Source organism: Camelina sativa, chromosome 16 (genome assembly GCF_030686135.1).
Source record: "Camelina sativa cultivar CO46 ecotype springtype chromosome 16, ASM3068613v1".
NCBI classification, from domain to species: Eukaryota; Viridiplantae; Streptophyta; class Magnoliopsida; order Brassicales; family Brassicaceae; genus Camelina; species Camelina sativa.
In genome coordinates, this window is record NC_141895.1 from 5,019,905 (window position 1) to 5,034,898 (window position 14,994).

Below are 14,994 nucleotides of genomic sequence, written 5' to 3' on the forward strand. Positions count from 1 at the left end.
TCAAAATAAAAATGTAGTTCTTTGAATTGCTTTATTCCCCTATCAAATGTTGACCAACAAAACAAAGTTCATCAATAATATTTTTAAATTAAATATTTTATGAGTTGACAATATACAAGTCCCATTAAAATATTAGAGTTTTTAAAATAATTTTACTGCTTTCTATACACTTGCCATCTAAAATACCTATGGTATTAACTTATAAAGAAAACGTCGCTTTTTATGAAAAAAATCCGCCGCAGCTTATCTGTATGTATATATATTAATGTTACAAGAAAATTATTGTATTTGTTTGCTTCTGGGAAGATCTCTGCCCTTCCGTGAACGTGAAGTACTATATTAACGGTCCACCACTTCTATAGATATCCTTTAGATTAGAGTCCAAAAAATAAGATATTATTTTAAGATTTTAATGGACCCATACCATATTACCAAGTTACACAGATCAAAGTGTCAAACAATCCACTTGGAAAAGCATATTAGACAATGCAAGTTCAAAAAAAAAAAAGACAATGCAAGTGCAACATGTCACTCGTTGGTACTAAACTTTAATGTTCTGTTCTAATCGCAGTTGACTCTACATATGTAATGTATACATACTTACTCGGAAAGAGAGAAAAATCTATAAAACTATTACAAAATAAAATAGCAAAGGTAAGCAAGGAACTGTTTGACATTAACGCGTGGTTCTATGATGATTTATTCTTTGATTATTGGATCAGATATTAAATATTGGGTACTAAAGAGCAAAACACAATAGAGACATAAGTTGCTGTTTATGTTGATAAGTGTCGTTGGAGAAGAAGACAACGACGAAGCAGAAAGAACTCGAAATTAAGGTGGCCGACAATACAACATGCTTATGTTATTGCAACTCTGGAGAAACCTTTAACAACATCATCATCTTCAACTTTTTTTTTATAGGATTGATTCAAGATCATGTACACTGATCTTCATATCAATAAGATAAGTATCCGAATGTTAGTAAAAAATGGCAGCAATCTAAATCGAGTAATATATTGACGGTCGAAGTAATATACTCGTAATTGAGGTTGTATACTGTCAAAATGTTAATTATGCGAGCATAATTGAGGTTCTAACTGCAGTTTAAATGCTCAAGTGCAAAATATTAGGTGTTTTACGTATTATATCTTTTATAGATGATGAATTCAGACAGATGTTCAATTGTGCAATTCCGATTTGGTTTATAAAATGATGTTAATTTTCACGTTTTTTTGGTTTGTCGTGGAAAAAAAACATTAGATTTTCTATTTATTTTATGTTAATATAAAGTATTTAGGATTTTTCTTTATTTTTAATATTAATAAAGTTTATAAATGTAACAATTACTTAAATAAATAGTAATACGAAACTAATACGTAAATAAAGTTTATAAACGAAACTAATACGTAATTATCAAGGATAATAAATTATAATTTAACCATCGTGATTGTGAGGTTTCCACTTGACTCAAGTACATAATGTTCTTCACTAATGTAAATATATGAAATGTTAGGAAAGAGACACTCTTACATCAAGGTTCAAACTATTAAAGAGATGCCTACAATTTCAAGGCCGGAGATGATTTTATTAATAGTATTTTTATGTGCATAGTATGTTGAAAATTAAAATAAAAATTTCCATTCTGAATTTGAATTTAACTTAGTCTAATATATATATTCTCAAGTTAAAAAATAGTTGGTTAACGATGATAGTTGATGAAAATCTTGTACTAGTTATCTTCATAACATTAATATTTTGTTTTGGAGTAGTTTTAGTCTTGAGAGAGAATCATAATCTTATTTGATTATAAAATATAGAATAACATGTTCATATGATACATGATCTCAAAGTTACGATATTAAAATTTTTATTAACTACTAAATCTTTGCCAAAAAGAGGTCATATGCCAGTGTTTCAAATATTATCACATAGGCACGGATGGTGAAAACATGTACACTTTGGTAAGCAAATTTTTGAAGTTTTTGTAGATGATCTTAAGAGTTAATTACTATATATGAACTTTTAAAATAGCCTTTATAATTTTTGTCATTTTACCTTAAATGTTTTAGATTTACTATTTTTTGGATCTAAAAACAAAATTTTTAGAATAAAAATACATGTAATAATAAAAGTGAGCTATTTAAAATTCAAGGAGGACCAAATCTTCAAGTTCCCTATGTGTATACACATCGGAAAAACAGTGGGGGTGTGGCAACAAGACTTCATCATTAGCTCTCTCAGCATGTTGTTGAGAGCAATAGTTGTTATTTTGTTGTTTAACATGTCTGCGCAGAAGACACTAAACTTTAAAACTAATTTTTATTTTTGTACCGTCATAAAAAAATCTAAAATAATATTATTCGTGAACGTGAAATATTTAGTTAAACTATGTTAGTTTAATTTAATTTTTAATTAGTTTTAGTTTTTATAAATAAATAAAAAAATAAAAAATAAATTTGTGTTCATCTTCATTGTAGACAAAAATTTTATGACGTTACTCTTCACATTATTAATCTCTTTAATGAATGCATCTCCATTGGATTTTGATTCATATTGATTGACTTCTCATTGGAAACCAATGAATCTTCTAAATATATTGTCGTCTTCAATTTTACATTTGTCAAATGTTTTAATCTTACCTCTGATTCTTCATTTTTTTTTTGCTTTGATGTATTTTTCATTTTTTTTATCTATCGTCATAAAAATGAAATGAAATTAGTTAATTAAATAAGTATTTAAATCAAACTAGCATAGTTTAACTATTTCACGTTGACGGATATGACTGTTCCGTCATCTTTCGTGGTGAAACAAGCAGGAAAGTTAGCTTTAAGGTTTAAAATGTTAGTGAAATCATTTTAAAGGTTTATAGTGTTAGTGAAATTATTTTAAAGGTTTATAGTTTTAGTGAAAATATCTCAAGGTTTAAATTGCTACTCAAAGACACTTTTTGGGGGGTGTATTCAAATCATGATTTTGGAGAATTCGATGAGATTTAGGAAATTTAGAATTTTGATAGGTTTTAGAGAAGTTCATATGATTTTCTGTAAAATTCTTTCAAATCCCACCTAAAACCATGAGATTTGGATTTCTGTATTTTTAACTAAACAAATCCTCTAGAATCTTCCAGAATCCTAAAAATTATTAAAATCCTAATCCACAAAACTGTTTTGAATAACAATGGATTTTAAAGTAGATTTTTAAATCATCAGTTCAATAACAAGGGATTTTAATGGATTTTAAAGTAGATTTTTAAATCATCAGTTCAATAACAGTAGATTTTGATAGACTTTTTAAAATCCATGATTGAATAACATAGAATTTGTAAATTTGACACAAATCACTTAAAATGTAAAGTTGAATACACCCCCCTAAAAGTTTAAAATGTGATTTAAATACAGTATAACTATGGTTGTAATAAAGCGTTATGGCATTTAAGATAATGGGATTCTTCTGGATTATGCCATTTTTCACTCAAATTTTATAAATACAAAATGGTACATGAATCCCATTATTTTAAATGACATATTTATAAAATTTGAGTATAAATTTTGAGGCAAAATCCATAAGAATCCCATTATCTTAAATGCTATAACACTTTTCTAAATTCCATCAGTCAACTGAATCATGCTTTTATTCCAAAACATCACCAAAATTACCCTCGTATATATATTGGTGAGGTTGTTTGTTACTCGACTTATTGTAGGATAGTTTTATTTTATTTTTTTGAACAACTATCCTATTTATGGCTGTAGGATAGTTAAAAGAGACAGTATATCAAAGATTTTGAGAGAGACATATACTTTGAAATAGGGGATACGACTTAAAGCTTGGTTTTTGATTCGAGCACTAACCCGGTTTAAGGAATTAGATTTATATCGGTTGTAGTATTTTTTTGTCACTAAATGTCCAAATCGTCAATACATTTTACTATTTTCACAAGTGAGCATATCTTTTGATAAAACGTTTCTTACAAATGCATATCAGTAGGGCAATGAATTATTTGTTTGCACTTAACTGCGATTCACATCCAATTCATTGTGTAACATGTTACTTTAAAAAACGAGTGACCATACGCAAAAACACCGCTTCTAAACTTTTAAAGGAATAGTAAATGCCAACCAATGGCCAGTTGTAGGGGACGAACTCTGTCTTTTACATCGTGAATATTAAATTGCATGCGACATGCGACTGTGATTTATATAACTTGTATTTTTTTCTTTTGCTTTTTTTTGATTAAAATTATGGATTTGTTAAGAAGTCTAATTCAGCAACTTCTTTTTAAGCGTGTTATATTCCTATTGGAAACAATATATAATGACTAAAAATAGGACACTGACTTGCCAAACAAAAATAAAATACACATTGACTTCTAATATCATCATTTTTTTTTTAAAAACAATTAATTAGTCCATTAACTCAAGGTCGATGTTTGTAGGTCATGGTGTTTATTTGTTAGGCTTTCATCTTCATAAATTTGTATTTGTAAGAAAGAAAAAACCAGTGAAATAAATGAAACTGATAGATGGGAAACTCAAAATTAAGTGAATGAACAAACATAAGTTTAGTTACATTGAATTGGTAGAAGTAGAACACATGATGTTTGTGGGACTAAAATGCTAAATTGCCGGAGATTTTTTTTGTTGGTGAAAGTTTAAATAGAATTTTTACAAGGAAAAATATAAAAACAACCAAAAGATAAAAAGCCGAACAACGTGCCGTTTTTTGGGGTCCATTGGAAGACAAAAAAAAAAACAACGTGTTCTCCCGCCTACAACACAAAACCATGTGCTTTGTATATTCACGTGTTTTTTTTTTTTTTTTTTTTTAATCCTAACCCTTCTTCTTTCTTTCCTTGACCGTTGTGGCGTTGTGTCTTCTTCCTCTCTGTTCACAAACACAATCCTTTGTTTTTCTGAAATTTCTCCTTATCCTTTTATCTACTTTATCCATGTCGGTAATCATTATCACCGCACAGATTTGTTTTTTTTTAATATATATATATATATATATATATATATGAATATATGATAATTGAGTTTATTTATCTATACATGATAATACTTGTGGCCTTCCACAGTTTGTATATCACTTCACTCTTATCAATATGTAACACATCGAAAATTATGGGGTTTCATTCATGTCAACATTGTCACAGTCAACAACATAGTTCAGATATGTGTACTATAGACAAGATGTTCCTAAATGATTTGTATCGTAAATCTTAATATACGTAGTTCCAAACGTTTTGTTTCGCATTCTCAATTCCAATCCTATGCAAATGCAACCTAGGTCGCATTAGTTAGTCTCAATTTGTAATTAACTTATGTGGAATATGTGACATAAATTACATATGTGAACAAATAATATATATTCGGCCATTTGGTTTTCTGTTCAGCCCGATATATTGTTTCGGGGTGAAGTTTGCGATAATTTTTTTTTTTTTACCGTAAGACATCTTGCATGGCTAAACTACCCCAAATTTAAGGGTTAAATAAAGAAAGCTTTCTTTATGGGGATCATATTTTCTCTATCGAATTCTCTTGTACCTTAGCTCCACTTCGAGACAATACTGACAGAGCAACTCTTTGACCAGGATCACATGTAATGTCCATTTTACATTGCATCTCAATGGACTCATATATGCTGGAGTTGTGGGTTGGATTGTTGGAATAAATTTAAATTATAGATTTTCTTATCAATGAATATATAAGGTTATTTTGTTCAACAGTGTGTGGTAAATCAAATGTCAAATTTTGAAGTCTTGAGGTAAATTTAAGTTTAATCACATTGCATCAAACCTCACATCTCTAGACCACGATATATGGCTCTGATTTTTGGATACGAGTTTGTAACAACAAACTCATCCACAAACCAGAACACACATATACTTAACTTCTAGAGAGAATTCACTCCTACTAATCCTCTGAACTTCATGTCAAATTTTTACACACGTGAAAACAAAAACTTAATTGCAATAGAATTGTATCTTGTATGCTACTTTCATATGGATTTAAGCAACAGAAAATATGTATCTGTAATGAGATTGAGTCAATCTCTTCCAAGCTCTTGTATGAGCTTTGTGTTTGTAGCAACTAGCAAGACAGTGTTTGTAGATGTGCTACAACTACTCAATCTCATTGTAGCAACTAGCACGACAACTTTGTGTTTGTATTGTACCATAGATGATCACGAAAATATATAAAAACAGATATAATAATGAACTGATAATTAGATTAATTTCGACCAAAGCTCAAATCATACAAGAATCATAGGCTACACCATTGAGTTTTATCTTGTTTTTTTTCACTAAGTTAGAAAGAATAAAGAAATGAATGAATCAAGGTAAAAGTACTAAATCATAGAATGCCTCCAATACCTAAAATCTTCTAAGATGCTGCTTCTCTTCTCTTCTTCTACATGAACTGGTGCAAAGGGATCAACATCACACTAATATCATCCGAAGAGCCTCGTGAAGCCGAGAGATCAACAAGCTTTTTACAAGCCTCCAACAACAATGGCTTCTCGTTTCCTAAACACAAAGGACGAGCAATATCAACCGCTTCTTGGTTACTAACTTTATCCCATAATCCATCAGACGCCAAGATCAAAAACTCATGGTCCTGCTCAATCCTCGAAACCTTCGTCTCTGGTTCGGCAATAACCCACTTCTTAAGCTGAGCATCACCGATTCCTCTCGACACAGCTAAAGATCCCTGGATTCTCCAAACACCGTGAAACGTATCAACATAACCACCCGTGGTTTCGATTCTCTTCTTTTCATCGTCTCTAGACGGACGGTGATCAGAAGAAAGCGCCTTAGCCACACCTCCTACACTCATAACAGCACGACAGTCACCAGCATTAGCCACCACAAGGTTCCCTTCCTTAACTAGAGCCGTGACACAGCAAGAACCACCCTTAACATCTTTCTCCTTAAGAAACGCAGCGTCAGTCATAAGGTAACCACGTTTCACAGCATCAGATATCTCAGAGTCGTCTCTTTTAACATCTACCTCTTCTACAACGTTCTTATCTAAGTTCTTAGCTGCAAACTCAGCCGCCTTAACTCCTCCATGACCATCATAAACTCCAAATATCGCCTGAAAAAAGCCAAAAAAAAATACAAAAACAGCGTTTAGAATCGCGTTTACGTCGTTTCAAACAATCCGATTCAGAATTTCCCAAAACTAATCGACTCAATCCCTAATCAAATCAAAAATCTCCGAATTGAAATCGCGATTACATCGTTTCAAACAGTTCGATTCAAAACATAATCGAATCAAACCCTAATCGAATCAAAAATCTCCAAATTGAAATCGCGATTACATTGATTCAAACCCCTAATTAACTGAAACCCTAATCGAAATTGGGAAATTTACCTGTTTGCGATCTCCATGAAGATTAGTGATAGCAGAGAAACGATCCTCCATAGCTTCTCTTCGTCCTCTCTTACAATAAACAGAGTAACCATCACCATCCCTCTCAACCTCACTACGCTCCTCCCTCGGCGTCGTCGCAACCACACCCTTCGCCGACGGAGCTACAAATCCAGCAGTACCAATAGGTATATCAAGCCTCGTCGGTCTTTTCCTCTTCAAAGCCCCTCCAGGAGGAGACGACGAAGACTGGCTAGCAGCGGAAACAGAGTCAGATCCGAAAGCTAACGGAGGAACAGGACCGAATCCGGTGGTCGGAGGTTTCTGAAACCGTAGACGAAACGGAGATTTGGGAGAAGAAACGGCAGCGGTTGATGAAGGAGACGAAGGAGAAGAGGTTTGAGGTTTGAGATGAGAGAGAGTTAGAGAGAGAGATGATTCTTGCGGTGAAGAGAGGATCGAAGAAGGTTTGTTACAGAATAGAGAAGATGACGGTGAGAACACCGGTGAGTTACATACAGCGACGGAGCAAGACATCGTTTCCGATTTCGATTTTACGATTTAGAAGAAATTGAGATTTGGTTTTTTTTGTGTTGAAGGAAGAAGAAAGAAGAAGAAAGGTTTTTAAATATAAAGAAAATTAAAGGAGTCCGTGTTTATTCAAAGTCTTTGACTGTGTAAATGACGTTTTTGTCCTTGCGGTTTCCGTTTTCCTTTTTTATTCTTACGGTTTTGTCCTTTTACTTTCTTGAAAGGAAAACAATAGTATTTTTTTTGTGGAGAAACAAAAATAGGAATAGTTTTTCAATACTACTCTTTGTTGACTAGAAAGATAAGTTTTTTTTTTTGGAAATAAGGAAATATTTTTCTCTAGTGGACTACAATTATTGTCCTTTTTTATTAAAAAGAAAAGTAGAATTATTCAAGGAAAAACAGCAAAACGAAAAAAAGAGAATGTTCTAGGATAAAACAGTCATTCACAGTCCAAAAATAGCTAAAACGATGAAGTAAGCAATTTATTCTTGTACTCTATAAGGGTAAAACAAACATTTCCAATTAAGTCAAAAACACGTCTAAAAAGAAACGAATAATTAAAAAAAGAGTTGGGGCATGTGGTTGATTTTACTTTGGTAACGTATCTGTGTTAAAGAAGTGTTTCATTGATGACTCACTTTTTTTGTTTTTTTGTTTTTTTTTTTTTTGTTCTCCTTTTTAAAAATTAATAAAATGAACACAGAAGAATCTTTAAAGAATTAAACAAAAAAAAAACGACCGTTGTGAAGAGATTAACACAAGTCGTCGTTTCATTGGTTGGGATATTTTGCTGGTCGTAGTCGCAGCTTCTTAGCAAGTGACCGTTAGAGGAACACTGATGAGAGGATGAGGAGGAGCCTTCGTTTGTGTGGCTGTTTCCATTTGATGACCGTTGTGTGAATACATCACTATCGGGTTTAATTACATTATATTAGTATTATTATTAGTGAATGCAAAAAAATTATTAAAGTGTTTTTAGTTGCTCTCGTTTCACACGAGGTCTTCTCGTTATAATAATACAAGTCTCCTATTTTTAAGAGAGAGTGTTTAACTTTTTGATTAGTTGTGACTTGTGTGACATCAATAATAACGGATAGCTTTGGTTGTCTTTGAAACGGTGTTTGTTGGAAATAATAGTATTATATACTATTTTTATGTCATGTGTTATATGAGTTTAAATTTCATAGTTTATATTATATAATGATAGTTCAAAATAAAACATATAGTACGATCAAGAATTAAGATATATACACGATCAAAACATATTCTTATAAGTAATTCTTAGATCTCTGTTCATCCTATTGGAGAAATTTCTAAGTTCTATAATATTCCTTTACCTTATGTATTAATATTACTTTTCTCCGATACATGTTTATCACAATTCATAATTTTCTTATGGTTTTTTCTTCAATTCTAGAACATTTTGCAATAAATATTTTTCGGTTACGCCTTATTAATTAATAAAGGTTTTTTTTCTCGGTTTCTTTAATCTATAACAAAATTCCAGTTTTAGTTTATACTACACTAATGTATTAACCAACGAAAAAAAAACTCATATAGTGTATTAGTAAAAAAGGTAATACACAAAATTTAGTTAATTTCTTATAATATGTGTAAAAATGTCTTAAACATCACTTAAAATAAAATCAATAGTTGTAGTATGATAAGACCAAAACTTCTTCATTAGTTAATCAGAATTTAAAGAACATATTAAAATGTGATTTATTTATTTTCGTAAAAGAAGACACTTCTTTATAAATTCGGTTTATAACCAGCGAGACCGAAATAAAACTATTGATTTCGACATGTGATGGCATTTCCCATGGGTGGATTAAAGCAAAAAATACTTTAAAAACAGCAAATCTTATAGTATAAGCAAATTGCTAAAGAACTGGAAATCATTAGTTAGAATCATTACAATCATAGTATGATTGTTAATTAATGTATGATCAATGCAGCTTATGTTCAACTAAAGACTGAGTCATATACAAGACTACTCATCCTACTTGAACGATTGGACTTGGTTTAACAAAAAAAAATAAAAAAATAAAAAAATAAAAAAAAAAACGATTGGACTTGGTTATAAAGATGAGTATATATTTATTGACCGAAGAGTATGATTAATAAAGTAGGTTTCCCACTTCCATAATTAGGATTCTTCTGTGGTCGTCCGTTGAAATTGTCTTCTATCTACTTCCTTTTTTTTCTCATCTTTTAAAGTTTACAAATTGCAACAACCCAATGTAGTTTTTTCTTTCTTTCTTTTTAGCATCTTAATGTAGTAAGACAACAGATTCATAAAAGAAATCAACATGTCGAACAAGACATTATATTATTGGACCCTTTTTTTAGTTTACCATCATTTTGAGTCAAGCCCAACAATGTATAGGCCTTTTTATTTGAAAGTGCATGTTCTTAATGTTACAAGTTACAACAATCAAAGGAGAAGTGTGAAAGACAAGGATTAGGGTGTTTTCACCATGCAATCACAATTATATGTTTTGATTAAATGTTACAACTTAGTGAACTTACATTACATATATAAAAACTAGGAAACTATAATAAATTCAATAGATACATTTGATTGAACTTGGTTAATCAAATCTTCAATACAACAAAGCAGCATAAAACAATTGGTTCCAAGTGTCGGGAAGACCAGGAAGACACCAATGGCTACAATCAGACGAACGGTCAGGGTTTCTTTTAAGAGAAGGGTTGAGATCTCCACTGTATATCGAAGGGTGACAGTCTACACGCAGAGCAGAGAGCATAGTTATATCCATCAATGAGACATGCGACTTCACCTCTTTAACCTCGTCGTCGATCACTTTCTTTTGGTTTACGTATGAACTTGTCGGGTACGATGTTCCACTAAACGGTGTTGTTTGTCCATAGCAGCTTTTACCTCCTTGAGTTAACGTTGAAGTTTTTGATCTTGATGAAGCCCACTCATTTGGACTGCATCACATATCCAAAAGTCTTTATATTCAACATTTCATGCAAACCAAGAAGGAATAGTACCAGGGAACAGTTTTATTAAAGATTATACGAGTGGTAGGATACAACATTAAATGTTATATGTATATCATTTTGCAAGTTGCAAGGAGGAAAAGCTTTCTCATTGGCAAAACACAGCTCATATGTGGACCTTTTTCAAAAATTATTCTCATTGTTTATCCTTTTGAGTTTTTTTTTTTTTTTTTTAGCACTAGTGTAATTTCAAATCCCTTTTTTGACGGCAAATAATTAACCATTCCAAATTGACATTACTCATCCTCATTGTTTTTTTGACTTGGAAAAAAATGAATCTCGTTTTGAAAGAACATATCATAAGTCATAAGTTCATAACTCATAAGCAACTACTTTTTGTTGGAACGTTATTTACATTTAAGAATGACTACTATAATTATTTCATATACACATGTATTTGATATCACGTCTAGACTTTTTAGCTATAGCTAGCAAAAATGAGGCCATGCACAATGGTAAATGGTATAAGTAGTAGAGAGTAGTTTGGTAGCAACTAACAACTCAATATTTAATATAGTTTGGTAACATCTAGCTAGCAAAGACCCTCAATCCAACGCATGTGTGTTTGATTGTGTTTCCTATTTATTTATTACGTCGTTGATGTCACGATGATTTATATATCAATTATCAACACTACGCGTTCTTATAACCAGCATCACACAGCTCCTAAAGTCTCATATATATATAAACCAATTCATTTTGGGATTGGAGGATCTCAACTCGAATCCGATCTAATCATGGTTGCATAAACATATTTACAGGTTTTGGAAATAATTAAGTTGAGCTTGATCTAGGAATTAAGTTTCCATCGATTGTAAAATTAAACATAACCAAAAGAGAGAGAGAGAGATAGGGTTACATACTTGTAGTGTGTGGGTGAGACGGAGAGGAAGAAAACTCTAGTGAGAGGAGCGTTTATATAACGAAGGACCCAATTAGACCATGTTTTTAGTCCTTTTCTCAATGCCACTAACCTATCCATGTCTCCGTAATATCTCCCTCCTGTCTCCATCTGCTCCCACCTGTCGTCTCACCCCCAAATTTTTTATTCACATTTCAACTCAATTTACAATAGCGATCTAATTAATTACCCTAGGTATGTGAAAAAATTCACTTATAGAGGTTACAATTTTTTTTTAGCTTACCCTCGTAATGACCCTGTGTGGCTCCACCAGTGACCAGTGTTGAACAATAGAACGTCAGCTGTACACCAAGCGTTCGATGCATCAACAGAGATTTCGTCGAGTTTAAGAGTAGTCTTTCCGCGAATTTTGTCTATGTTTACAAGATAAGGAGCTCTATAAAATGACACCTTCACGTTGTAGTCCTGTCATCGCGTATGTATATTAGCAAATAATTGAGGTATAGCTTAAGATTTAAATGGTAACCAATAAAAAAGAGTTACGTTTGTCTTTATTTTTGTGCTAACGTCGCTTTTCAACTAAATTTAATGAATAGAACTGAAATTAATTTTCAGCAAAAATTAAAATTTGTTTTCATTTAAGCGCTTTTAAAGAATAAAGCTGAAAGTATAACTTTGATAAATATACAACCGAACATAAAAGATATATATATAAGTGAAGTGATCTAGTTTATAACACGATGAGAAATCAAAAATAACTAAGAGATCAACGTGTTTTGTTTATGGTTAATCTTATTCTAATCCCAAGAGTTTAGATCTATGTATCTGAAAATAAAAATAATGCTAGTATTTCATATTCATGCATTACGCTGTGTAATTAATAGAGTAAACTCAAAATAAGAAAAGAAAGAAAATGTTAAATAGATAAAATAGTAATTGATGTTGCTTTCGAGAACTTTAGTTTATTTTCATTTTTATTAGACCAGTGAAACTGTCACCGACGACGTCAAGTTGGGCAAGCGAGTTTGAAAACGACGTTCGATACAACTTTAGACCTCAATTTTCTCGAGTGATATTCGAAGAAAATCAAATCCAAAAGGAAAAAAAATATTTCATTTACCGACAATATAAAAATTTGTGTGTTGGGGAACTTACAAGGATCTTGAAGGTAGAGAGAGGATCTTCATGAATGATACGTGTATGAATCAATGGTGCTGATGAAGAGATCATACATATCAACGACTCCCATTGGTTTCTACCCAACGAATCACCAACGAACATTATCGTTTTGTCTCTCATTTCCTGTAGAAACTTCACTCCATTGAATCTGCTTTTTCCAAATAATTCACAAAGCACTAAACCAGTAAATAATATATAAAATCATTGCGTCGACACAATACAATAATGAGTGCTTTATTATATTAACCGCACCAAACTCCACCTAATCAACAGAAACATCAATTTCATTTTTTTTTTCTTTTGTTAAAAAGGAATCTGCTAAACTTGTACTTATTACACAACTTGGAAAAGGCGAATCTATCGCAACACTGTTTTTATTTTAAGTGATAAACCTTATTATAACTTTACTTATAGAAAGAGATATTATATAGTTGTACTTGTATGTATAATGTATGTTAATGCCCCCCTAATTATGAAAAAGATGTTATGAAAGAATGTCCATAGCCATAAAACAAATGAAACACAAACAAAAATTTCGGGATCCCCCCTATATTACATTTTATGGTATAACAGCTTGAATATGTTTTTGTCTTTTTTTTTATTAAATAATCAAACTTTATAAATCTTGGTTGGTGCAGTGGCCCTACTAAAACTTCATTCGCTTATTTTTTTTACACCTCAAAACATAAATTTATCTATTGGATGCAAAGTTGTAACCTCGATATCAATAAAATGAAATATTTTTCTTTTCCTCGAAAACAGGATGACTAAACTAAACATCAACCAAAATGATCCAACTAAATCGTTGTATCAGTATAACGAATGTAGTGTGAGTAGTGAGTGAGTTTATATGTATCACCTAGGGACATTGCAGTTGAAAGGCTTCCACCGGAACTTGAGATAATCTGAGTCAGGTCTGCCGTACGTCTGACAGTCAAATCCCGGATCTATGATTCCTCCTCCACATTGTTTAGCCCTGTAAAGCGGGTAAGTCTCATCGCGTACCCACTCACCAGCAAACAGATCACAACTACTGTGATTCACCGGCAAAACAACCGGGTTCCGGCGAGGATGCTTGGCGAAGTTACTGTGGTTACTGTGGTTACGGATCGGCCGTCGGAAGAGTGGAGGGAGAGGTGAAGCTTCTGACGTAGCGTTTTGGAGAAGAAACAAGAAGAGAAAAGTCAGATAATAAACAGCAGCCGCCATTAAAGCAAAGCTTGAAGAGAGAGAGAGAGAGAGTGAGATAAACAGAGAAAGAGAAGTTGTTGGTTATATTATATTGTTCGTCCTTTGCATGGAACTTACTAATAATACGTAAATGTTATGAAGACTCCATTATTTAAAAAGAAAGAAAATATGGGGTCGGGTTTTAGTTTTTTTTTAAATAAATAAAAACTAATTAAATTAAATATTTGCGTTTTAATTTACCCATAAATAACGACATTTATTAATAGTGAATTATACGAATCGACGGTTAACATTTTTAGTAATAAACTAATAAAAATTAAAGCAAGGTGCAATAATTAATCTTTATCCGAAGAAGAAAGAAAGAAAGGTGTAATAATTAAACGAGTTCTATCTATATGTTTAACCATTTCTAAATGTTTTGTTTCTTCATTTTATGTTCTCACAAGGTATCAAAATATTTTTGTTTTTTTGGTAAAGCAGATACAAAAATATAGATTCTTTGCTTTAACTTCACCTCTATGTCTAGAATATTATCATATATACTCAATTGTTTTATAAAAATACTGAAAAAACCACGTCACTTGGACTTGGGTCAAAACTAGTCAAAGCTAACTTAAAACTGAATCAATTTGCCAATTTGGTACTAGTGACAGTGGCTTGCTCCTACTTGCCTCAAAGTTTGAGCCTTGAACCGTTTTAGACCAAGTCCAAACTTGCGTACAAGCGATTGGGACATGGTTTGGTTACTAAATCATCTACCGGTTTAGTTTGGTTTGGTATATAATTTATAAAGCCCAAAGTAAAAAAGCCCATTAGAAT

General features: G+C 31.8%; 2 protein-coding genes across 2 annotated transcripts; both read right to left on the reverse strand.

Moving 5' to 3' along the window:
- Positions 1–6,214: 6,214 nt before the first annotated feature.
- Positions 6,215–8,052, reverse strand: LOC104749892 (putative protein phosphatase 2C 25). The gene is made up of 2 exons (XM_010471602.3): positions 7,383–8,052; positions 6,215–7,103 (listed from the first exon to the last, which is right to left on the reverse strand). The coding sequence occupies exons 1-2, from the start codon at positions 7,914–7,916 to the stop codon at positions 6,417–6,419; spliced, it is 1,221 nt and encodes a 406-aa protein (XP_010469904.2). The 5' UTR covers positions 7,917–8,052; the 3' UTR covers positions 6,215–6,416.
- A 2,325-nt stretch (positions 8,053–10,377) lies between these two features.
- LOC104749893 (protein trichome birefringence-like 45) lies at positions 10,378–14,570 on the reverse strand. Its single transcript, XM_010471603.3, has 5 exons — positions 13,844–14,570; positions 12,961–13,132; positions 12,089–12,270; positions 11,807–11,965; positions 10,378–10,871 (listed from the first exon to the last, which is right to left on the reverse strand). Exons 1-5 carry the CDS (start codon positions 14,191–14,193, stop codon positions 10,520–10,522), a joined length of 1,215 nt encoding a protein of 404 aa, XP_010469905.2. The 5' UTR covers positions 14,194–14,570; the 3' UTR covers positions 10,378–10,519.
- Positions 14,571–14,994: the final 424 nt, after the last annotated feature.

What these genes read in the sequence shown, in the direction of transcription:
- LOC104749893 (XM_010471603.3), bottom strand. Translation starts at nt 14,193, where the DNA reads ATGGCGGCTGCTGTTTATTATCTGACTTTTCTCTTCTTGTTTCTTCTC. An exon ending in TTCAACTGCAATGTCCCTAG is followed by an intron (nt 13,133 to 13,843) that starts GTGATACATATA and finishes TGGAAAAAGCAG; the next exon opens with ATTCAATGGAGTGAAGTTTC. An exon ending in GTCTCACCCACACACTACAA is followed by an intron (nt 10,872 to 11,806) that starts GTATGTAACCCT and finishes TATGTGATGCAG; the next exon opens with TCCAAATGAGTGGGCTTCAT.
- LOC104749892 (XM_010471602.3), bottom strand. Translation starts at nt 7,916, where the DNA reads ATGTCTTGCTCCGTCGCTGTATGTAACTCACCGGTGTTCTCACCGTCA. An exon ending in TTCATGGAGATCGCAAACAG is followed by an intron (nt 7,104 to 7,382) that starts GTAAATTTCCCA and finishes GGCTTTTTTCAG; the next exon opens with GCGATATTTGGAGTTTATGA.